This window comes from Haliotis rubra, unplaced genomic scaffold, assembly GCF_003918875.1.
Source record: "Haliotis rubra isolate DU_JTF1 unplaced genomic scaffold, ASM391887v1 Scf148, whole genome shotgun sequence".
NCBI classification, from domain to species: domain Eukaryota; kingdom Metazoa; phylum Mollusca; class Gastropoda; order Lepetellida; family Haliotidae; genus Haliotis; species Haliotis rubra.
This window is the reverse complement of record NW_025765425.1, coordinates 1,735,661-1,760,895: the sequence shown is the minus strand read 5'-3', so window position 1 is coordinate 1,760,895 and position 25,235 is coordinate 1,735,661. Positions and strand designations below refer to the sequence as shown.

The 25,235-nt window shown below is 38.8% G+C and overlaps 1 protein-coding gene across 3 annotated transcripts in view; it reads right to left on the bottom strand.

Annotated features, from left to right (window-relative positions):
- Positions 1-170: 170 nt before the first annotated feature.
- The window catches only part of LOC124269849 (roquin-2-like), a 38,591-nt gene continuing 13,526 nt past the window's right edge, over positions 171-25,235 (bottom strand). For 2 of the 3 annotated variants that reach the window (XM_046704896.1, XM_046704898.1), the window contains exons 4-18: positions 23,780-23,955; positions 22,898-23,098; positions 21,528-21,660; positions 21,174-21,402; positions 20,641-20,832; positions 19,872-20,146; positions 18,823-19,103; positions 11,246-11,489; positions 10,151-10,281; positions 9,226-9,335; positions 7,986-8,148; positions 7,170-7,457; positions 6,144-6,302; positions 5,391-5,517; positions 171-4,135 (exon numbers count right to left, since the gene is read on the bottom strand). In XM_046704896.1, the coding sequence (XP_046560852.1) occupies positions 5,392-5,517; positions 6,144-6,302; positions 7,170-7,457; positions 7,986-8,148; positions 9,226-9,335; positions 10,151-10,281; positions 11,246-11,489; positions 18,823-19,103; positions 19,872-20,146; positions 20,641-20,832; positions 21,174-21,402; positions 21,528-21,660; positions 22,898-23,098; positions 23,780-23,955 (2,708 nt within the window). In that variant the 3' untranslated portion in view covers positions 171-4,135; position 5,391. The remainder of the gene's footprint in view (positions 4,136-5,390; positions 5,518-6,143; positions 6,303-7,169; positions 7,458-7,985; positions 8,149-9,225; positions 9,336-10,150; positions 10,282-11,245; positions 11,490-18,822; positions 19,104-19,871; positions 20,147-20,640; positions 20,833-21,173; positions 21,403-21,527; positions 21,661-22,897; positions 23,099-23,779; positions 23,956-25,235) is intronic. The other variant, XM_046704897.1, reaches the window with a different exon arrangement.

The window sequence follows — 25,235 nt, the reverse complement described above, 5'->3', positions numbered from 1 at the left end:
TCGCTTGTCAAGCCGGAGACCTGGGTTCAATTCCCCACATGGGTATAAAGTGTGAAGCCCATTTCTGGTATTCACTACATCACAAATGATCTATAAGGGGACTTTGGAGCTTTCATAAGGACACGAGTTGGATACAGCTAACTGGAAAGTGCAAATACAAAACTCAAACATTTGGTAGTATCAGTTTTATTGTGGAAAGTAAACCGCAAATATTTAGAGCAAATCTCCTTCATATTCTCATCTGATCACAATCACACCTTGATCGAAGCATTTCTGTGCTTTGGTAAATCAAGCACAATATAAAATCAAAATTGTTTCCAACAGTGCATACGTCAGTCCCTGAAGAGCCTGTAAGATGTTAGGACATGGTGCCCTTAGTATATCAAAGTTGATCAAATTATACAATAAACCACATATGAAGATTTTGACCACATATCATGTCTCATTGAAAATAACATGTTAAGGCCAAAATTGCAGGCTAGATGAATTAGCCCAATGGTATCTACAATCTTAAGCAGTTTTGTGATGCAATTTGGTCTACTTGTTAACTTTAACCATGCCCTCAGACAGCAATATGTCTTCCACACATAGAACATGTGGTTTATCCCTCTACAGTAATTCCCTGCAAAGATGTGATACAGGTTATATCTCACATCTACATCAGGGTTCTGACAGGAAGTGACGTAAGCATGTCACTGATGCCCTGTAATGGTGTATCCTTGCACATCCTGTTATACTCAAGCATCAACACTGACAAAGCACATGCTATTACACAATCACCTGGCATCTGCCACTTTCAGCAAAACTACACACGGAATTAACCAATTTCAAAAAGAATTTTAACCTAAGGTTGTCCTGAGAACACTTTCAAATATTCCACTTTGTGAGTGTATCACTGTTCCTTATAGAAACCCCACAAAAATATCTAAAATACTTCCATCCTGACAAAAGTGATAAATAATCTATTGACAAATCAAATGTATTACCCAGACAAAGGCCATATATTGGCTCTTGGAAAGCCTTTATAAGCATTTGCAAGATCAATACAGCTATTTGAAATTGAGAAAAACCATGTTCAGAACTTAAGAACCCTAAAAGTCACTTAATACAGACAACAATTTCGCTGACAGTATCTTGTCTTGGGAGCCAAATATGTTCACGTGTATGAGCCGTATCAATTTCTGAATTATGTGAACTCAGATGACAACTGCAAAATGATTTATCTGCAATAGCTGTGCCCTGTCAGATGATTGTGGGCAAGATAGAACACTCATTACAAACTACGGACACCTTAAAAAGAGATACACGTAGTGTACAAGGTGCCTTAGACAAGCTAGGCAAATATCTTATATGATAAGAATTCCATCACAATTTCAAGGCTAAATGCATAACCCAATTCAAGCAAAGCGGAACTGAAAGACTGTCAAGGCATCTCTCAAAAGGTGCCACAAATGACTGTTTACATTCCTCACAGCTTATATCGGGAAAATACCAAAAAAGTCATTTTCCTATTTTTTTACACAAAAAGAATGATCTTTCTGTGGCTCTTTTCTGTGCGACAGATCACAAAGACGATCAATACACAACAATCCAACTCCCAGTCTATAAGACCTGTAACAGTCATACTACGATGGCTTAGTGGAACGGACTGCTGGGCTGTTTCAAACCCTGTTTCTTCTGTCAACAGTGATTGTAATATTCATGCAAAACCTGACTTCAGACTAAAGTTTCAGAACTTCCAAAGGTGCTACATTTCCCCTCCACACCTCATACTTGAGAATGTCTTTGTTGAGTCATTTTTCAGGTTTGATGATACATCTTGACAGCCTTCTAAATATTACATAAAAAGGCATAAATGTATTAATGCCCTTCAACACATGAAATACAATCCAAACAGTCAAATCCAAAATTCCTTGACCTGGAGAAAATCTGACATAAATGAATATCATCATCCTAAATAAAAAAAATGAAGAATAACAACCAATTAAAACATAAGAAAAGTGGCAGCACCACAAAAGATGTTAGTCACCCCATTGGAGTTACCTCCCTTCCTAATTTCTTCTTTATCTGCTGACGTTTATCAAATCCAACAGGGGGAAAGGGCAAATTCCTTCTTGACAGGAAGAGCAACCAACCTTCATTCAACTGTATCATCTTACTATGAATGAATATACATTTGGGTGGATACCTCCCAAACCCATTATTTAAAACTGAAAAAAAGTAACTAATTTCAAATTAAAGTACAAAGTAACCCCATTCTGCAAACAATAACTTAAATACAAAAGAAAATGTCTACCGTATTAACATGACATAAGGAGGAAAATGAAACATTGGACACATTGGACTGAAATACCAATGTTCAAAACACTGATAAATACATCTAATTGACATTCTAGTTATATAAGATGATCAACCCAAGATTAGTTTCTCTTATCATTACCACAGATTAGAGCACATTTAGAAAGTAAAATATTGGACTCTTCATCCTCATAACTTTGCAAATGCAAGACATCATACAGTGTACAATATGACAGCAGTACTAAATGAGAGCATAAGTACAAGGTGAAGAAGTATATGTTTCCTTTACACATATATATATATATATTCATTCTACTTATCTACATTATGAAGACTCTTGTAAAATGAAATCCATGGCTAATTATCTTACTACAAGCTTACTTCCTGGCAAACAGAACCACAAACCACCCAAGGAACATCAAGTTTTCCCTTTTCATAGAAAGGATACAGTACGACCAACTGGTCAGGTGGTTGTTGAGCTCCAGCTCCCAATTCCAGATTAATTTTATGCATAATTGTAATTTTATATTAAACACTAACATGCTAAGATTGATTCACTGAAATTTGTTTCCTGCAAAAAGGTATTTAGATAAACCATGTTTTTTGTTTACCAATCTGGAATTCATTTACAAAATAAATGTGACTTGTGTGTCGTAAGAACATAACTAACCATACCAAAGGTCAATATCATAACGATTTCAGCTGAAAGTTCCTTCTGGGCTTACTCTTTCACTTTTTGCCCAGATTTTCAAAGCTCCCTTAACGCTAAGATAGTCGTAAGTGCCATACATTAACATTAACTTACGACTATCTTAGCGCTAAGAGAGCTTCGAAAATCTAGGCCCTGTGTATTGTCTTACAGATTTCAAATGAAACATCAAACTAAAATTACTCTAAGCTAGAGTGAGAGCAAGTGCTTATTGCTTAACATCACAGAAGCAATTTTAAAGGTATTTGCAGTTATCTCAAACGCAATATGTTCAATCCTTGAGCAGAGCACAACAAAAATATTTTGAACTCCAATAAAGGTTTGGGGTAAAGTACCAACAAGTTATTAATAATGGAAAATACTGTGAAATAAAACCTTTATAAGGTAATTACACAGTCTAATTTCCACATAAAAGTAAAAGTGTCACAAGCAGTAAAGCAAATATCAAACCATATTACCACTCTTGAGTATCATGATTATATGAGAAAACACATCTTGTTATTTATCACAAATAATTATTCATGAAATACTTCATAATTACATAGTAATTACTTGCATGAAAATGTACACACTCTATAACTATAGATGAATAGTTAACAGCAAAATGTCAAAATAGACCTAATTATCCAATTCATATTTTCTAAGATAGTAAATATGAGAATAATACCCCAACAACAAACCAGTCTCCATAGTGATGACTGTGTACAAACTGTCAAGTCAGCTACCGACCAGTGCCAACAGTTAACACATATCATAATGTATACCCATCACAGTAATACAACAAGTTCCCAAGGGCCAGTAACCAATGACAACAATGAATGTAATGGCCATTTTGAATCATAAACGCCTTTCTTATCACACCCTGCAATTACACACACAGTCAATGTGACATATAGAAGGGTAATTTGACAAAACTCAAACAAATATGTTAGGATTTCATACCCATTGTAGTGTATGGTAAAATTTTGTCCACACACAATAATGTGTGCAAACATCTAGGAAAATTTGACTCAATCCCCGTCTGAAGTTCTGGGCAGACAAGCACAAACTGCAGCCATGTCTTCCATCATCCATCTGTCTGTTTCCACAAACGTTACATGACATAAGAGCACACAGCTGTCCGTATGTCTGAAACAAACCAGACACATCTTGGGTTAAGCTTGCATGCTAGTTACTGAAGTATAAGGGAGTTAACTGAAAATGTAAGTCCAGTATCCACCCTTGCTGAAATCTTGTAGTTGAAATCTCTGTGTAGATATATTAGTCAATACAATACACAACTGAGATATTCCATCAGATGAGAATTTTTAAAACGCTACACTAGTAAAGTACTGACCTATCCTAGCAGAGAGATTACCTACCATAATGGAGAGTTGACACACCGTAGTGGAGTGCTGACCTGACCTAATAAAGAACTGACCTGTCCTAGTGAAGTGTAGACTTATCCCAGTGGAGAGTTGATCTATTCTGGTGGACAAGATCGACCATAGTTGCAAGTTGACATACCCTAAAGGAGTATTCACCTACCTTAGTGGAGTGTGAACCTACCTTAGCAGAGTGTGGACCTACCTTAGCAGAGTGTGGACCTACCTTAGCGGAGTGTGGACCTACCTTAGCAGACTGTGGACCTACCTTAGCAGAGCGTGGACCTACCTTAGCATACTGTGGACCTACCTTTGTGGGGAGTTGAATTACCCTAATGGACAGTTGACCTATCCTAGTGGAGAGGTGACCTATCCTAGTTGGGAGCTGACTAAGCCTAATGGAGAGTTGACCTATCCTAATGGAGAGTTGACCTATCCTAGTGGAGAGTTGACTTACCCTAGTGGAGAGTTGACCTATCCTAGTGGGGAGTTGACTTACCCTAATGGAGAGTTGACTTACCCTAGTGGAGAGTTGACCTATCCTAGTGGGGAGTTGACTTACCCTAGTGGAGAGTTGACCTATCCTAGTGGGGAGTTGACTTACCCTAGTGGAGAGTTGACCTATCCTAGTGGAGAGTTGACTTATCCTAGTGGAGAGTTGACCTATCCTAATGCAGAGTTGACTTACCCTAATGCAGAGTTGACCTATCCTAGTGGGGAGTTGACTTACCCTAATGGAGAGTTGACTTACCCTAGTGGAGAGTTGACCTATCCTAGTGGGGAGTTGACTTACCCTAGTGGAGAGTTGACGTATCCTAGTGGAGAGTTGACTTACCCTAGTGGAGAGTTGACCTATCCTAGTGGGGAGTTGACTTACCCTAGTGGAGAGTTGACCTATCCTAGTGGAGAGTTGACTTACCCTAATGCAGAGTTGACCTATCCTAGTTATGGTGTACCCTATTGGACCGTTGACCTGCTCTAGTAGAGAAATGACCCGCCCTAGTGGAGAGATAACCTACCCTAGTGGAAGTGAGTTCCCTGACTGCCAAGGTCCTGCAGCTTTAGCAGTTGTGACAAGATTCTCTCCTGCTGTTCTGAACATTTCTGATTGACACTACAAAATGTAGCAGTCAACTCATGCAGTTTCTGAAAAGGAAAATATTTCTGGCTATAATGATAGTACTCGCTTCACAGTGACAGTTCCATATTTTACCTGTGACTTGGATAACACAGCTATAACTACAAGGTAAAACACTTTTTAATTCAAGAGTGAAAAATGCAAATAATGCAATTAATATTCTCAATGGGACAGATTTTGAGAGGTTAAAACTATATTTCCATGACAAGATAACATTTTTAAGGTGCCATGGACCTTTTATATATAGCCGTCTATGCACAGATTTTCAGTTTGTTTGTTTGTTTGATGTTTAGCGCTGCACTCGGCAATATTCCAGCTATATGGCAGAGGTCTGTAAATAATCAAGCCTGAACCAGACAATCAAGTGATCAACAGCATGAACATGGGTCTACGCAATTTCGATACGATGACATGTCAACCACGTCAGTGCGTCGGAGCACCCAATCCCGTTAGTCACTCCTTACAACAAGCATGGGTAGCTGAAGACCAATTCTAACCCGGATCTTCATGGGTTGAACAGATTTTCAGGCAAGTTTGAACGGTATATGGTATTTACAACAAGGATGAGTTGCAAATACTACAACTGCCACTGTATACAAATGGAAAGTAATGATATTTTCAATGGGCAACGAACCTTCTGCTCACTGGCTGTGAGGGTGGGGTCAGAGGCCCGTACACCTGGGGAACCAGCTATTTGATCTCTGGGGGTGGACTGGAAGATGGGAAGCATCAGCTGGTTAAGATGGGAGGCATCTGTTCCGCTTCCAAGTGGGTCTGGCTTCTGCCCAGTTTGCTGAAAGAAGAAGAACGGATTAGAAAATATGAAACACTCCACAACAAACTCATCACTGTCAACAACTGAGCAACTGAATGTTGCTTATGCTGCAGTCAGCAATATTCCAGCTTTAGCATGCTAGCAAGATGTATCTGGGGATCATGTTCGTCACTGGCCCTTCTAATGGTTTGTTTTGGTACTTGAATGATGTGAATGCTTTCTCTACAGCTCGTAAACTATCAGGCCAGGCCAACCTGTCCTTGACAGAGCAGCAATGTCTAGCACAAACAATGGTTTGTTTTTGTACCTGAATGATGTGAATGCTTTCTCCACAGCTCGTAAACTATCAGGGCCAGGCCAACCTGTGCTTGGCAGAGCAGCAATGTCTAGCACAATGACAAACGATGAGCAAGAACGGCTGTAATAATCCGATCCACAGTAGTCTGCTCTTACAACAATCATGTGAGTAAGTGTAGAATTTATCCTGCTTTCATTAATATTATCTGTAAGTACAGATGAAATCCACATTGAGAAGTACCCTTACAAAAGTGGGAGAATATTTTAGTAACTAGCCTAGAGGATATGTCCTATTTGAAATTTATGCCTGAAGCAAATGAATAGTTTTTATTTTTTAAAAATGATGATATCTGTTCATTGACATCAGTCAAATTCTTCACATATGGCTGTAACCAACTTTACAGTTGCTGTCTCCTCTTACTTCAACAGAGAAATCCTGGTGCTTTGGCTAACTGACTGAAAACAAGTTCTGTGCATGCTGACGTACATGGCTCTAACTTGCACAAGCAGTCTTATGCCCCAATCATGGTATCACTGAATTGCCTCAATCATGATATCATGTTTGAACACGGACAAGACTGTACTTACCATTGATATTTTAATATCTATGGCCTGCAGCTCATATGCTAGACTTTCTTTCTTGGTATTGGCACCATGGGCACGGTTTTCAAGTCGAGTCACCTCCTGCTGCAGACATCTCTTGGTGCGGTTTGCTGGCATTATCTGATGTCCCAAGACAGTGCCACCATTTTCCCCAAGCCTGGTCTTCTCTGTGGGCAGTTCCCAAGTGCTGAACCTACTGGGGACAGGAGCAGCGACTGCCAGGGGACAGTCCATGGCCGTCACGGCAGTCACAGGTGTCATCCTCTTGATAGTCTGTGATGTCATAGGCAAGAGTCAACAATGGAGGTCTAACAACTGACACTTTCTATACCATTTTCTTCATCATAGAAACTGGTTCACACTTTGTTATTAAAATACATACATTCATAGTAAAATGGATCAGGGCCCTTATTCTCGAAATCGTTCGTAGACCTAAGAATTCTTAACTTGATCGTAGCCAATGTGTTAAGAAGTTCGTAGGGCAATGGGCTTAAGAAGTTCGTAGGGCTACGAACGTTTCGAGAATAGCTAGCCAGGTACTTTAATGTTCATTCCATAATATTACTAAAGTGACAGATGTAGATTAAGTTAAACTAAAGAACATAAATGCCTCTGTTGCAAATACAGTTTCATAAAGCTGAGTATCAAGGATCCCAAGAGCTGTTTTTCAAACAGATTCTTAATGATTTGGAGTATCTTGGCTGCTTTTTAAACAGATTCTTCAGTGATGTAGGGTCTCTTAAATCTTAAACCAGAAACTGTTTCATGAGAATGGCCCAGCTGTCATCATGTCATATTCACCTCATCAGCAGTGACCTGAACTGGGTCTGTGTTCTTGAACTTGGAACGTGACAGTCGTGAGATTGGTCCAAACCTGGATACCAATGGTGGATCAAATGGAATGAAATTCTGGTCCTCCGCTAAGATGTAGTCATCCAACTGAAGCGGAACCCTCGAGACCTCACTGAAACATCCACTCTTTGATAGTACCATCTGACCAATGAGAACGCTGGATTCTACAATGTTATTGTAAATTATTAACACATCCAAACCTGTTAGAGACATGTTGGCTCACTAAATGGACATATTCAGTTTGCAATAACATTTATAGGTTTTGTGAATCAAAATTAAAAACCAGTAGTAATATTGATGAAACTAATATTTTCATATTCTGGTGATGCTACCTACAACTTATAAAATCATGGTCAAATGTATGTATTTGAAAGTAATGTCTGACCAATCAGAACACTGGATTCTACGATGTCACTGACAAAGCCTATCCTTTTTATTCTCATGACCTTAAAGAGTGAGTATGGTTTTATGCCGCTTTCAGCAATAATCCAGCAATATCATTGCAGGTGACACCAGAAATGGGCTTCACAAATTGTGCCATGTTGGGAATCGAACCCTGGTCTTAAGTGTGACAAGCGGACGCATTAACCACTAGGCTACCCCACTGCCCCTGACCTCAAAGATGCAAACCTATCAGTGACTATAGGCTCTAAGTGGCCATAGCAGGTAGAATGGGTATAGTCTTGTATACTCATTCACTGTTTAACAAAGGAATTGGCATTTTGTGATCATTCAGTGGTCAGTACCCTTATGAAGATCCAGGTTAGAATCAGTCTTTAGCTATGTCATAAGAGGTGACTAAAGGAATAAGGGGAGTGAGGGTTGATAACTTGGTTGAAGCATATCATCGTATTACTATCAAGTATATCAATCGATGTCAATCAGTGGATTGTGTGGTCTAGGTTTGATTATTCACTGACCATTGGTCATAAAGCATGAATATCAATGAAAGCAATGATTAACAAACAATTGTTGTCAAAAGACATCAATCCAGAGAATATTCCAGACCAAAGTCTGTGAGTGAGTGAGTATGGTTTTAAGCAGTTTTTAGCTATATTCCAGCAATATCACAGCGGGGACACTGGAAATGGGTTTCACAGATTGAACCCATGTGGGGAATTGAACCTGTGACGAGCAGATGCTTAAACCACTAAACTACCCCATGGCCCCCCAAAACTGTGTGACCTACCTCACTTCATCCACCAATGGGACTCTGTTGGCCGTTTCCTCCTCAAACCAGCTGAACAGTGACTTTGTGGCATCCTCATCATCTCCATCTACCTCAATGTCCGAGGCCTGCTGGTCCCAAAATTCATGACATAAGGCTCCAGGAATGTATACAGTGCACAAACATTCACACCTTCAGTCCAGGATACACTTGCACAAAACCATCTTTGTACTATGACGATGGTATCATCAGACCAGGCTTAGGGACCGTTAATAAATTATGGCTAGGGGGGTGGTGGTGATGATTTTTATCGAGAAGCATGTACAATGTGAAACAACAACCCCAGCACCCCCTAAAATGTATGCACAAAATAAGTGACCCCCTGCATGTCATGTACAAAATCAAGGACACCCCCACCCCCCAGTACATGTGTACACAATTACATAATTGATTACCACCTCCCCAAAACAAATGGGTGAACCCCACCCCATTAAAATCATCATCACACCCCTCCCTACCCATAAATTATGAACGGTCCCTTACACCAGTCATAGCATTATGTTTGCTTTGTGCAAGTGGGCTCGTGTGAAAATGAAATAAATGACACAGATCGTTCACTTAAGTCACAAAATTTTGATGTTAAAAGGAATAAAGGTTTGAACAAAAATCCACAGTAATGTTCTGTTACAGTCAGCCATGTGAAATATTTGTACTACTGTCTTATCCAAGCATGAGTATAAAATCATCTTAAAGCTTTTTCTAGCTACTGAGTGAGTGAGTATGATTTTACACTGCTTTTAGCAACATTCCAGCAATATCACAAATGGGCTTCACATATTATACCTATGTGGGGAATGAAGACCAGGTGTTCGGAGAAAACACTCACTCCCTTCTAACTAATGAATGAGTAAATACTGCTTCATCAGCAGTTTTTTTTTTCACTTACTGTTTCGTAAGTATACCAGTCAGTCTTTGAGAGTGCCTTAGTCACTGATTTCTCACTGCTATCACAGCTGTCCTCGCTAGACCAGGGCACATAGTTGCTGCTTAAACTGTACTGGGTTTCAGTCAGCAAACCTAAGAGAAACATCAAATTGTTATAGTAAAAACTCCTCCAAGATTGTTACTTTTATTAAACCAGATGTGCAGTGACTGATTCAACAACACTGTTGGCAAATATATACATGCAACCTTTCTTATGTTGCCAATGCCAAGACTATTTCTGTAAATGTTTGGATACAATTCCAGACATGAATTATTCTACATAATGAGAAAGTATAAACTTTGCCAACTGCGATACAACTCTGAAAAGTTTCTGAGAATTAGGAGTCTGGGATTTTATTCAAAATTATTTGGCCCTAAAAATGTGTAAAATAAATACTCATTCGTCAAACTGGTGAATAAAATAAGAATACTTGACAATGAATACATTGTTGCATGGTGTTCACAGAAAAACTAAAATTGTATCTAGTTTTTCTAACTGAAAAAAACCCAACCCATCTGGTCTCTATACAAAATCCCAGGCACCTACAAGAATATGAAATAACACCTAAGGGTTGGTAGTCGGACAATGTGGATATTTTTAAGGATATAATAAAGATAAATTATCAGGGGTTTAAGGATATAATGAAGATGAGATTGAGATAGAATAAGGATGTAATGAAATGAAGATATCAGGGTTGCATAAAGAACCTATCAAGATGATATGAAGATATAATGAAGATATAAAGAACCTATCAAGGAGATAGAATAAGGATGTAATGAAGATATCAGGGTTGGAGATAGAATAAGGATGTATAAAGAACCTATCAAGAAGATGAGATGGAGATAGAATAAGGATGTAATGAAGATATCAGGGTTGCATAAAGAACCTATCAAGAAGATGAGATGGAGATAGAATAAGGATGTAATGAACATATCAGGGTTGCATAAAGAACCTATCAAGAAGATGATATGGCGATAGAATGAAGATGTAATGAATCAGAATTGCATAAAGAACCAGTCAGGTTCTCAAAGCAAATCATTCCTCTTTTATCCTAACCTGAGTTGGCCAGGGAGAACATAGTTCTGGCCGCTACGTAGGTGTCAGCTACAGACTTGACCATATCTGATGACGAGGTTCGAGGACGGTCCTCAATGAATGGCTGTTTCTTCAAAACTGGGGTGGTGAAGGTCTGCTGACTATCTAAGGATCGCCCTTTGCCAGAAGCACATGTTGTATTCGGATGAAGCTGTGCAATGATGTTGTTCCTGCGTCTGTGGAGATCAGTCAGTGACTGCATACCCTGGTAGAACAACAAGAAAGCACACAGACTTCTGAAATAACCTTCCTTAACTTTCAGGAGCTGAAACAAGATCTTGCCTTGTGATATATCCCTAACTCCAGGCAGCTTGAAAGGGTGGGACTGAGAACCAAAACAGACTATAGCAGCCACAACATGGTATTTTTGGGACTCACAATAACGTTTTGAAGTTCACTCAACAACATATGTGTTGATGCAATGAACGGAACAACCCAGGTATATGATACAGAACTTTCAGAGATGCCAAGCCTGACAACTCTGCTTCCCAAAAACACCATGAGCAGACTGACTACAGGCTGTTTTCTTTGGGATTGAATACATTTTGTTAAGTAAAACTGTCCAGCCAAATGAGAAGAGTTTAGATATGTTTCATTTGCCTTCTTAAAACATTTCACTTTTACCACATTTTCAACACTTTCTGCACAGAGAGCACCAACATTCCAAGCCGTCTTCCATTATCCATCAAAAAGATGGTACTATATTCACATTTACAAAACACTGATTTTCGACATAGGATTTATCATACACACATTAACAAACAAAATTATAAAAAGCTTGCTAAAAAGCAAGAATATATGTCAATGAAATCCTTTTAAAAAGTCACTCAAGAGGCACAAGGGAAGAGCAGAATTTAAAGTCAATTTCAAATAAAAGCAACGCCAAACAATCAAAAGGTATAATTAGTTGTCAGGGAAGCAGGACACATCAAGCATAGAGTGGAAACCCGTCGCTTGATGATTCCACTTTCCAGGACTACAATGTACTGATACCCACTAAACTACATCAATGTATTTGAGTACACTCATTTAGGATGTTTTAGGCATGCATCATCACGTTGAATATTTACTGTGATAGGATAGAAACTGCTTGAAGAAAATACCTCACGTTCAGGCATTAACCATTGACCTGAGAGGATGGTCATTTCACTTGCTGTCACCCGGCCGCATTCGCTGGATAATAATTCGCTGACCAATCATCCTTGACACTGAAAGAGTTCTAGATACGACCGCTCATCGGCCGCTGCTACCCCTGTGTTCAGGCAACCAGAGACTACCATTTTGTTCTGAGAAGCATTGCAGCATAGAAGATGTTTCAAGATTCGGTACTTCAGAATTGGAGATCTCAGGGCCAAGACTACAATTTGTAGTTTATATAAGTTTACTTGTTGTGTGTTCAAAGAGTGCAGAGGATGTCATAAATACAATTTTTTATACAGCCACTTACTTATTTGCTAACAAAAATACATGTTAAAAGTCCTTTAATGTAGTTTCACAAATGTTAATGACAAGATGATCAAATATCCAAATTTTAAATTCATTTTCAAAGTGAACAAACTTCCCTTAACAGCAATGTTCTCTGTGCTAACACTGATGGACACCATATTTTCACTCAAAGGCCAATAATAAAGATCTTTTCCTTCCCAACAAAAAAACAGGGAATTCTTGATTACAAGCTGCAATTAGAATGAGCAGCAAAAACTGTTACGATTAAAATCCCAAATCTTATTCTCAATAAGAACAGAGCTAAAAAATTCTTGGCCCAAATAAATCATTCCTAATTTTCCAAGTAGTTCGACATTCATTAAAATATGCAAGTGTACATGTGCACATATGAAGTCTTGCATGCATGCACACATGCGCACACTCACACAAATACCCAAACACAAGCATCCATCCACAAACACACACATCACTAGAGTGGAAAAATGTAGGACATGATTTATTTAGGCCCTAATTAAATTCAAAAAACTTTATTCTTTTTCTTTTAATTCCCAGCTTTTGGTTGGGCATCACATGATTGGGGAGCACACAATTTCTTCGGGAATGGGGACCTGAACACGAAGGCAACAGGGAGCAGTCAGTTAGTGACACTGTCATACATCCTATCGTGCCATAAAACGTTCTGTTTGGCTGCTCATAATACCTCACAATCAACAATACTTGATTAACAGTTCAAGATGATGGAAAGACGCATGTACTCTTTATCTCAACATTTGAAAACTAGCTGACAGACCGCATTCTCCTAAACAATTGTTAGCAAAACCCACCAAAAGACCACCAACCTGTGACCCTACCTGGTTGCTAAAGACAACAAGCAGGAATAACCACAGATCGTAGCTATGGTTTTCGTTTTTGTACACTGGTTGTACATCAGCAGGTAGGTCAGTCCTGGTAGGTGTTACCAACAGATACTCACGATTTGTCAGGATTCTGGATCAATATGAGGTTTGAAATAAAGGCTTGGCAACAGCTCGCCACTCATTCACATATCGCCTATTTGGTTCCTCTTGCTGTCTAAATAGTTACATGCTTGGGAACAAGGCAGTCTGCTCATTGCATATTTTTTCTTTTCCTTGACAATTACGACCAGTCTTTCATTTTGCTGGAAAGGTTCATTTACATCTGCATATTTCACTTATGCATCTTGGCATTCACATTTGTTTTGTTTGTCATTTCCAATAGTAAGTTGATAACCATGATTTACTGCATGCGATGTTGACTGGTATTATCAGATAAGCAGGTTTTTAATAAGGTGAAGTCTCTGCATACATGCATGCAGTGTATCTTGTATGATGTAGGACATTGTTTGGTTCAAATTCAACATGGATGTTGTGGAGGTTCCTTCCAGAACACAAAAGTCTTATGTTAAATATCTACTCCATTTCCTGGTTCAAGGATTAAAATCAGGTAAAATCGGTTATCTGGACTGTACAGAATAAAAAAAAGTGTATGTGCATGTACAACTAGACAATATCAGATCTCTACATCAAAATTTGTTACATTTGACAAGTTCACATTGAAAAAAAACAAAACTAATAAGGAACAAACATCTAGAAACTAAATCCAGTGAGAACCAATGACTTCATTCTTTGATATTTTAATTTACATTTCTGTATTGAATGAAACATTAAAATATCCTGGAATTTTAAACAAATAAGGACTGCATGAAAGTTATGTTAAAAGTTAATTTTCAACACAATTCCATGGTCTCCACTTTCATCTGTTAAGGGCACTCAGTTTGGAATTCTAGATAAATCCCTGATAGTGAATGTCATAAGCCATAATGTGGAACATCTGAAAGACATTCCGTAACCATTCCCTAGTTATCAGTGTGCCAAGTAGACAAGTCGACATATAGAGTTCAACAGCTTCCTATCTTGCCTCAGGAAGTGAATATTCTTGTTGTGGTCCTTATGTGGGGCAGCTTGGCAAAATGGAACGGTGTGAATGACCTTTCAAAGCTGTGTATTATCAAAACAGGGCAAAACAACTGCACAAAAAAATAGCCACATTTATTTGATCCTTTACACATTTTATTACAAAATGAATCAAAAGCATGCAAGTAGATATATCTAATATTATGATAATTTTTTAGAATAAAATAATTTCATTAAAACCTCTCTGTACAAGTTCAAAGATTAATCAGTCATGATTGAATAAAAAAATCACATGCTATGTACAACCTATACCGCTGATGAAAAATTATCTTCAGAATATAACGTCAAGTAATATAGGCAATAAACTGGACAGTCAGTAAAACAAACTTGAAACCTAATGTCTATGTGTATAAAATTATTGACTTCTTAATTTTCTTCAAATAGAAGAACCATTGCCTTCCAAGGGAAGAACATGCCTTCAGTCTCAGTTAGTTGCCTAACTCCCTTACTGAAATACTTGCAGATTTTATTCCCAGTATGGGAATTTTCTGTTTCATGAAACAAATATAAGTTGTTTCCACCAGAAAACTGATGAAATATTACTTGAGTTTCAAACACAGTGCATGTCTCAAACTCACTCTATGTGAGACAACTTAAAAAAAATGTCTCGACCATTAAATCCCTCAAAAGTGATCGGGACGTTTCAATATGAACAAGAAATGGAGTTTTGATGCAAAACTTTACCAAGCTAATACCTTGAAAAGTCTACACAACATGTATATATGCTTATTCATACCAGTAAGTTTTTCTTTTAATCAAAGGCATCCTTTGTAGACACAATATACTTATCGCAAATACATATTCGTACACCTTTCACAAATCATTTTCACAAGTATTCATTATTTCAAGGGAGCACACATGGCAAAATATTTGATGCAACCATGTATGTAGAGAAGATGGAATGAAAGGAATTGAAAATCTGTAGATACATTATCAAACATTTGCTTTAAGAAACTAAACAAGCATATATATACATAATGTAATGTACAATGAATGAATGTACAGACTTGACAAGCAGCTATCGTTTGTTCCCTATTTTAAGCATCACAAACATACACAATATCTCAAAAATCAAAATATATCACATAAAGTATTTTGGTAGATTGGGGGCAAATGTCTGTAACTCCAAAAGTCAAGGTAAAACCATACATGATACTTTGCACTTATGACTAAGCAAATTGTTGAAAGCACAGCACTAATATGCTCTACCACCTCCTATCAGGTACATCATTCCTCATTTGAAATGAGTTTCAGAGGTAATAACTATGTATCTGTCTTTTCCAGCATAAGAAAGCACTAATGAAATAACTGGACATGATGACGCGGATATCTGTTAGAGCGTGGCATCCCCTGATTCGTCTAAGTCGTCGTACTTGTCATCGTTGACACCTTCCTGGCTATACTGAACATGCAAGTTTTGTAGTGGATGGGAGCCAGGGTCAGGGGACATGTGGGTCATGACCCTTGACCCATGAGTTGGATAGTGGGATTGTGGGGGGTAATATACAACATTTAAGCCGTGAACCGCAGTTGGCCCACGCTGGACAAAGTAACTGTCGTAATTCTGAAAGAAATGACACATGGTGAGCCATGGCCCTACACACACACAGAACATCATCCAACATAATGAACATCCTTTGCTACAGAGGACATTCAACATCAATTCATGATTCCTGTTCAACTCTAAGCCTTGTCAGTCCTTACACTAACAGCCCCTAAATGTTGCACTACTGTTACACACTGTTCACTCTTTATATAGTGTATTTGGTGACTGGGGGACATGGTTGGAACACTTCCAGTAACCGGAGAGTGGACAACAGTGAGCCAAGAGCTTCATCCAAGGGGCTACAAGAAAACATCCCAAGATGGTCGCCATGAGAAGTACTATCATACACAGCAGCCATTGAGACCATGTGATTCACCTTCAGTTGTAAAGCAAATGCATATCAAAACTCAACATCAGCATTTAGAAACCTGCCTCTGCACAATCTATCAGACTGAATCCTCCAAGGGGAAATATATGCAAGTTTGTTGGGCCTATCTCATTATTGGTAGGGTTAAGCATCAAGACTTCATTCTCCCAGAGACACTAAATATAACAACTTAACATGACTAATCCTGCCCAAAAAAGTGATTAAATGACTTTTGAAATCTTATAGCTGAGTTTAGGGTAACATGATGATAAGCGCAGGTCAAATGGCTAACACATCTGATTGTGTATCTCTACCACAATGAACAACACCAAATAAATTTCTCCCACAGATCACAAACATAAGTTGGAACTTGTTGCACAACTTTTGAATAACAGGAAACGAAGAAATCATGGCATATCAACCCAAACTGTTAACCAATCTTCCTAACATTCTTCGACTAAAAGTCAGGGGTATTCATATCAGCATCTATTTGACGACACTCGTCAACTCTAAATTGAGAACAAACTACATAGACCAGCTTAGATTCAGTTGTCCTGAGACAACATCCTCATCCAAATACTTGATAAGCAGAGAGCAACTTTTCAACACCAACCAATCAAAAGTATCCACTTAGAGATACAATATGGGCATTAAAACCCATAGAGAGACACTCTTCAAGACTAAAGCCATGTTTCAGAGTCCCAGAGATGATAATGAATAAATCATGAAGATTTATGAGACAATCATATTTCAACATACAAGAAATTAATTATGATTGTTTATTCCAGTCTCAACAATTTCCTATTTTGAACATAATCAAATGTTCTGGACTTGTATGTAGAAATTTGATATGAGGTTTCCTGTTAAGTAAATCCTTGAATAGAAAGACAGCGGAATTACAAAATTTACCATCCCATTACAAAATTAATCTCATACTGTAAATAAGACAATGTTCAGCACAAATAAACAGGGTTTGACAAAGTGTTTTGTCTAAATCCCCATCATGACCAGTTCAAACATTACTGAAAACCTGTAAAACAGCTGACTTGGAACAGATGAATGAAATATCTCAAATTTGCATGATTTCATGTCAAATGTACATGATTTCATCATGATTACTTCAGATATTTACACATTTTTCTGTTCAGTAATTAAAAACAATAATGAGGACACTGATGCAGTCTGCCAAAACCTTTCGAGTCTATTAGTTATTATGATTTTCAGTAGAACTCAGTGTTAATGTGTGAACCATATTAGCAAAGCCTTCAAGACCAAAATCTATTTTACTAAACTCAGACTTCAGACTAGTTGCTGAAGACCTGATTACTAATATCTTTCCTGAAAAGTCCAGCCCACCTTGTTTTAAAAATGACAGGTTTTATTAACAATGGCCTGCATTTGTACTGTGCCCATCTGATTTGTCGAATCCTGTTTCACTTCGATGGAGAAATTTCTGAATTATTCCTTCAGCCTCTTTGCTAAAAAACATTAAAAACTAACTAACTTTGCAGGAAACCAGTGGTCAGTCACCATTGTTGTGAAGATTATATTTACCCTCAATTAACTGGAAAGCTTCATGTTCATCTATTCAAGGATTTACAGGAATCTACAGTGCCGTGTATCATATGAAGACCCAATAAAAGTATGTACTGAATGCAGGTGATGATGATAACTAATCATGAATCAACAAATACAAATAGATAACATTGGTAAGCTGAAGATAAAAATTACAAGAAGCATGACTGTCATCCCACAGCTCACGGAAGGAAAACAAGGTTATTTTCTTTGTAAATTTGTAAGAAATCAAGTTTAGGCATTAACATCATTTCCCATGAATACAAAGTTATTACACTTATAAATTGGTAACAAATCAAATTTAGAAAATAGAACAATTATTCAATAATAAGCTGTCATTTAGGTAAAGGTTCTCAAGTTTCTTTGATCTGTGGGACACAGGACACAATGTAACACCGTCATATTCTCTAGCAATACTGGAAACAGCAGCAGTTCATGTTGAAAGCTATAATGCTACACGTTTCACAACATTCCTCTCAGTTTTTGAATACTGTCCTACAGAGCGTTCAAGCATCCAAAAACCAAGATGGAATAGAAAAGTGTAAATATTGCAATATCAATGCCTATACTTACCATGAGCAAACCAATCAGGAAAAATGTGACACCTTACCTGGTATGGGCTTCCTGTTGATGGTGACTGGTATGGCGCTGCTGGCACCCCTTGGTAGCACATCGGGTAGTCAAAGGATGGCGGCAGAGATGTCCCGTAAGTGTTGTCGTGTGGGCTGCAGTAGTGCTGTGGTGGAGCGGGAGGCTGATGGTCACACATGACATAGGGGTTGCATGTGGGATCCTGCTGGGGGTGGTGCATTGTGGGATACTGTCCTTGAGGAACTGCCATTCTCTGGAGGCCTCGGTGAGCCATGTGATACTGAGGGTTTATCATCGAACCTTTCAAATATGGAAATATTTATTTAACCTTTAATCATTATAGTGAAATTGAAGGGTTTAGAGACAAAAGTCACTCTCAGAACGACATATCTATTAAAAAAACCCTCATGCTTGGTATATTTTTGTCCACTCTAATTAGGGGTGGGTATTGCAGAGAATTTTCATATTGCGATATATTGTGATGCAAAAGCATATATTGCGATTATCACAATAAATTGCAAGAAATTTTTTAAACTAACAACTACCTATGATCGAATTAAAACACAACAAAATCACTATGCTTGATTAAGCTTTGATAAAAACTTGTAATCATGATGAAACAAGGAAAAGAAGAATTTAGCATCAACACAGTGGTTACTAGTTTGAACTATTTTCTCCACTCTCAAAAAAAGCCCTGAGATTTAAAAAATTCAGATCCAAAACATTGTGAAACATTTGAACAAAAATTAAGAACACAACTTCAAAGCAAACTTAACTATACTTCCAGTGTGAAAAACGGAAATATCCGAAGATTTCCGAGTGTTACGATGTTTTCCGAATGCATGTCGTAATATCGGTTTTCGATCAGCGTATTGCAATACATACCGATTTCATGCTTGTATCGGTAAATCGGTTATATTGCGCAGCCCTAACTCTAATGGAATATACAGATTTTATATCTCCTTTACAGGAATCAAAAACATTACGGGTGAACATTCTCATGTATGCAAGGCTGGATGTATAGCACATTACACAAGAAATTTTCCCCCAAATGATACAACCACATACCTTCAACTGATGGCATTTCATAGGGTGACATTCGAGTGGCTCCCTGGGGCATACGTGTGTGGTAAAATGTTTCCTTGACAGCAGGTCCAGTTCCTAAACTGGGTTTGCGATAGTGTGCAGGTGTGGCCACACTTGGGGTAGGATTGCCCCGTGGTATCCCACTGTTGGGGCCAAGAGGGGCAGGTGAGCGATCCGAGGGTGGGTGCTGTCGGGGGGACATTGACAGAGTGTTGAGGGTGTGTGTCAGTGAGGTCACACCAGTGGAGTCAATCAGTCTGAAATTAAAAATATTCATTGCCTTACTCTTCAATGGGAAGACATACTGGAATTGATATATTAAGAGAAAGATATTTAACAATAGAAATAATTTACTACTAAATACTTCAATATGTGGATTAATGATACAGTGACATCTGATGTACCTATGTAGGGAAATCAAACCCAGGCATTTGGATTGATGAGCTAACACTTTATCCACTTGGCAACCCCACCGCCCTCTTCATCCTAATAATAAAGTTTACGAGAAAGACCTCTACATGTTTAAAAGTTTATACATGTTAATACCAAAGCTCAGCAAGATCAGAATTTCTGATATTTTGCAAACACCTGATACCTTTCTCTATTTTATATAGAAAACCATAAAGGGCAAATTTCACTTCTAAATTCCATATATAAGAGTGTTCTTAACCACAAGAAGTATCAGCTTCAAGAACCATCGAACTGCAACAGCATTATATGGAATGAAATCAGATGGAAATTGCTGACTCACTTGGGAGGCGTGTTTTCACTCGGGATCTTCCCTGTGCTGACATTGCCTGCTAGTTTTGAATAAGAGGCTAGTTTCTCATTTGTGACTTTGGTCACCTGGTCCAGCTCTGCCTTCTCTTTTGGGCTGAGGGCAGCAAATGTGGGCATCACTCCTGTCCCTTTCACGCCAAGCTTCTTACTGCGGGCTCGGTATCTGCAAGACAAGACAATATTGTATGGCTATGTTCAAGCTAGCATACCACTTAGGTGTAAATTATTTGTAGCTCTCTAATGACACGATGGATTAGTTCTTCAATGAAACCGCCCCTGCCTTTCACTGCAGGAATCTGAAGGGTTGATACAGTAGCCATGTTTAAATAATAGCACAATGAATATTTGGTTTCTCTGTCTAGGCTGCAATAATTATTACATCAGTTATTATATTATTAGCATTAAAATTTGAAATAGGAATATTCTCGCCAAGCCTAAACATAAGAAAGACAAAGGAGGTTTTAACACTGAGGTACTAGTGGGATAGGGCCAGGAAAGTCTTACTTCTCAAGTTCCTCCTGTGAGTGAGCAAAGGTGCATGAGTTGCCTCGCGGACAAATGCCACTTTGTGTCTGGTCGCGGCACATGCTTGTCTTGTAACGGGCATTCTGTAACGGAAGCAGCTCGTTCTTTTTCTGGCTGTAGTTGGTGAAGAAGTCGATGAGTGCCTGCACGACAGTTCTGAGGGCCTTGAGCACGGCTTCCAGATTCTCCCACGATGGGGGTGGGGCCTCTGTATATTACACAAAAAAGAACATATTTTAGCTACTGCCCATAACATTGAACCTAGGTTGAAGACTACATGTACAGTAACAATATACCTGGTTTAGGGTTTAAAGTTATGAAGATAGTAATTACCTGGGTTGGGGTCAATATTTGCCAGGAACTCCAGGTGAGGTCGGAGACGCTGCAGGTTACACGGGTCACCAGTTCTCTGGAGGGCAATGGCTAGTTCACTGATACTCTGGGAGAACGACTGTGGAGTCTGGAGCTGCACATTTCAAACATCCAATCAGAACACATACAAACATCCACCGAATGTTTCGAATCAAAATACAAAATATCTCATTACGCCAATATGAATAGCCTCACAGTACCTTTGCATCAGTATGATTCAAAAAAGTTTAATACAAGATGAAGTGTATAGAGGAATTTGTCACAGACTGAAAAACAGGTGCTCTTTAGTGGCAAATTGAGAACAAATCATTATGTTTGTGCTTGGCGCTTTTGTTAAACTGACTTTGTGCAATGAATACCTTAAAACTAAGGGAATCGTCTCATTTTGCCACCACCCTATTGTTCTGATTGCAAATGCAGTCAGCCATGATAAATGAGTGCACAATAGGGGGGCTAACTATAGTCTGTTATATTCATTGCCATGAAATGTGGTGGCAATACTAAATCAAAGCGTATAGTAGATAAGGAAACTGTAGATATACAAAATTGGATGGAATTTAACATTTTTGGCCTGATTCTTAGTTTTTAATGTTAATTTGAAGCAATTGTGGAGAGTGAAGGTTGAGCCACATGGAACCACTTCAATACCGATGGTGCCAGAACAACCAACTATGTCAAAGGCTGGCACAGCAAGATGAGTAAAATGGGACCATCACATCCAAATTTGTTCAAATTCATTAAATAATGCAAAATGAGTAAAGTAGCACAGAGCTTGTAAATAAATATTACCTCAGATTGACATTGTTCTTTTTCATAATTCATGTCAGTGGACTTGCAGTTTACATATACACACATTTACCTTACCAAAAGACGTTAGATGAAACAATCTATAGCAACAAATTCACTGATCTGTAGCCCTTAATCCATTAACACAACTTGCAGTTCTTTCTATACCATTCAGGGTGGTGGCAAACCAAGACCAAAACCAAACCAAATTACTGATCTGTAGCCCTTAAATCCACTAAAGCTTCTTTGATCATCTTTATTATCAGTTAACTTCAAGTCACCTCTAAAAGGCCACATAATTATTTATACAAAACATGAACTGGACGGGTGAATAAACATAGAGGGTAGGTTGATAAAATGGATGTGAGGAGGGGTGCATATGACAGATGGGTTAATGAGAATAATTGATAAAAGATGGATAAATGATGAATGGTAGGATGAGAATGATGAATAGCAATGTGGGTGGATAACGATGCGGTAGGGTAGATGAAAAGGATGGATGGACAGTGGAGGATGGCAGACAGGTTGATGGATGAATAGCTAACCTTGTCAATGATGGACTGCATGTGGGATTTGTGGCCTGTGTCTCCATATAACAGAGATGACCACTGTTCCGGGGAAATCCTAAGCCCTGCCTCCATAGCAATCTGGACAATCTGGGAGTCATGTTCCCGTCGTAACGCCTCATAGGTACGGAACTCCTCCTTCAGTTGCATCAGCGATGACTCTTCTTCTCTCTTTGTAACCTGTGAAAGGTATAAATAAACAAGCATTGTCACTAAGGTGACCTACTTCCCCAGCCACAAATTATCAAATCAAACTCAGAAAGTAATTAATGTGAAGGTTGTAGTTTAAGATGAAGTTAAATGTCAACAAAAGCATGAGCAGTCAACCTGCACCTTCCCTAGATAAAGCTTGGTCTCAAATATGAAGAAAATCCAGTGAATGGGTCTTGAGATATCTCACTGACAAGCTTAACATGCAGGTTTACATGCTGAAATCTTCAAAGTTGTGCCGTGACCTTTAAAACTATGTGAAGGTCACCAAAATCGACTGAGCCCTGCGCCTTCCCAAGATAAAGCTTGGTGTCAAATATGAAGATAGTCCAGTGAACGGTTCTTGAGATATCTTGCTGACAAGGGTAAAACGTTAAAGTCCGCCTTGTGACCTTGAAATGAAGGTCAAGGTCACCAAACCTGACTGGGACCTTTTGCATACTGTGATAAACCTAGGTACCAAATATGAAAATAATTAAAATATTCAAATTCGTATGGACCAACAGACGGACGGACCCTAATACTATATCCCCCGCATCGCGCTAAACGCACAGCAGGGGATAATTAAGCAAGGACAATGTACTGGGGACATAGGTTGTAGCTGTATCACTATACCAAGCTGTGCAAACAGGAACAAGAAACAGTTGTTACCTTAAAACAGGAAGCTCTATAGAGAAGTTGTACAACATGTCCGATAGCAGTCTTGGAGGCTTGAGGGTAGCTGTCTTCTAACTGCTGAACCACAAACAGCACCAGCACCTTCCTGGACAGTGATGACGCATCCTCCAACACCAGCAGGATCAGCTTCAGAACCTCCTCCTGCATGGCTGACAACAACACCCACACTCAGACAACAGGCAACTCTGGGTTCATGACTCAAATAAACAAGGTGACATAGTAGAAATTTGTTATCAATTGTAGGTCCATGTTAAGCTTTGGTTACAGCCACCTTAAAAAATCACTTCATACAATGGCACCCAAAACATGACCACTGACATTATTTTCCCCTTGGCTTCCACAATTTCAAGTGAATTCAACTTATAATTACCCTACCACCAATATTCTGTGTTACAACGTTGATGAAGGTAATGTGACACATAGCAACTAATAAAAAGGTTCCTGTTTAGGGAAAACAGATTATTACTACTATGTTCGGGGAATACAACCTTACGAGGGACTGATAAAACCCCATATTTCCCTCGACACGATGTGATAACGCATTTATCTAGCTGAATGTTTTTACTAAATCAAAAGAAAACAAAACCCTTCGACTCGACTTGTTTTTATTCATGTGAGATGCCACGGTTCACAGATTCCGGGTCACGGTCACAAGTCAAAGTTCACTGGAAGGGAGTGTTCATTTTTTTTAAAACCCTTCATTTTTTAAACACAATGTTAACATTTTGAATGTTGCAATTTGAAAATATTGCCGGTTGAGTCGTTGATGACTGGGCGTTGTCAGGAAGAGGAAAATCATCAAAGAGCTCGTCTAAGTTGACATCTTTCAAATCGGCTGGAAGTTCCGGTGATGTGGTGACTGATCTATTCAATGACACCTCCCGTCTCGACACAGTACAAGATGGAGATGGAGCCTGAGTGCACGTGGTTTTCGCTGCTGCGCCAAAACTTCTGGACAACGCAGAACTCATTGACATCTTCTCCTGATTGGACACACATTGATATACAGTCAAAGAGTTCACACTGTGACCAGTTATGCTCATTATTTGCACACTGGCGAAATTGCTTCGCATCAGAATCGTGGCTCCAGTCGCTCAGATGCAGTGGTTGCTGTACGTCGTTGATAAGGACGCCGTTTCGCTTAACTGGGTCATGAACTTTGAAAGTGTGTTCTTTCCCATCGGCCTATTGTTGTACCATGTCTGCTCGTCTGGAGAAAACGCATCCTTTGGATATTGCCACAACCTGTCATTGTTTGGATTGAGCTTCTCTGTGTATTTCACGTAGGATGCTACTGGACAGGCAGGGTTACCGGGTTGCTCAACCATGATAGCTCCCACGGATTCTGCGTCATATCGATGATTTTTGGTAAGTTCACCTTCATTTCGTTCTACATAACGTAGTCCAGGGTTGGTGACCACACGGAACG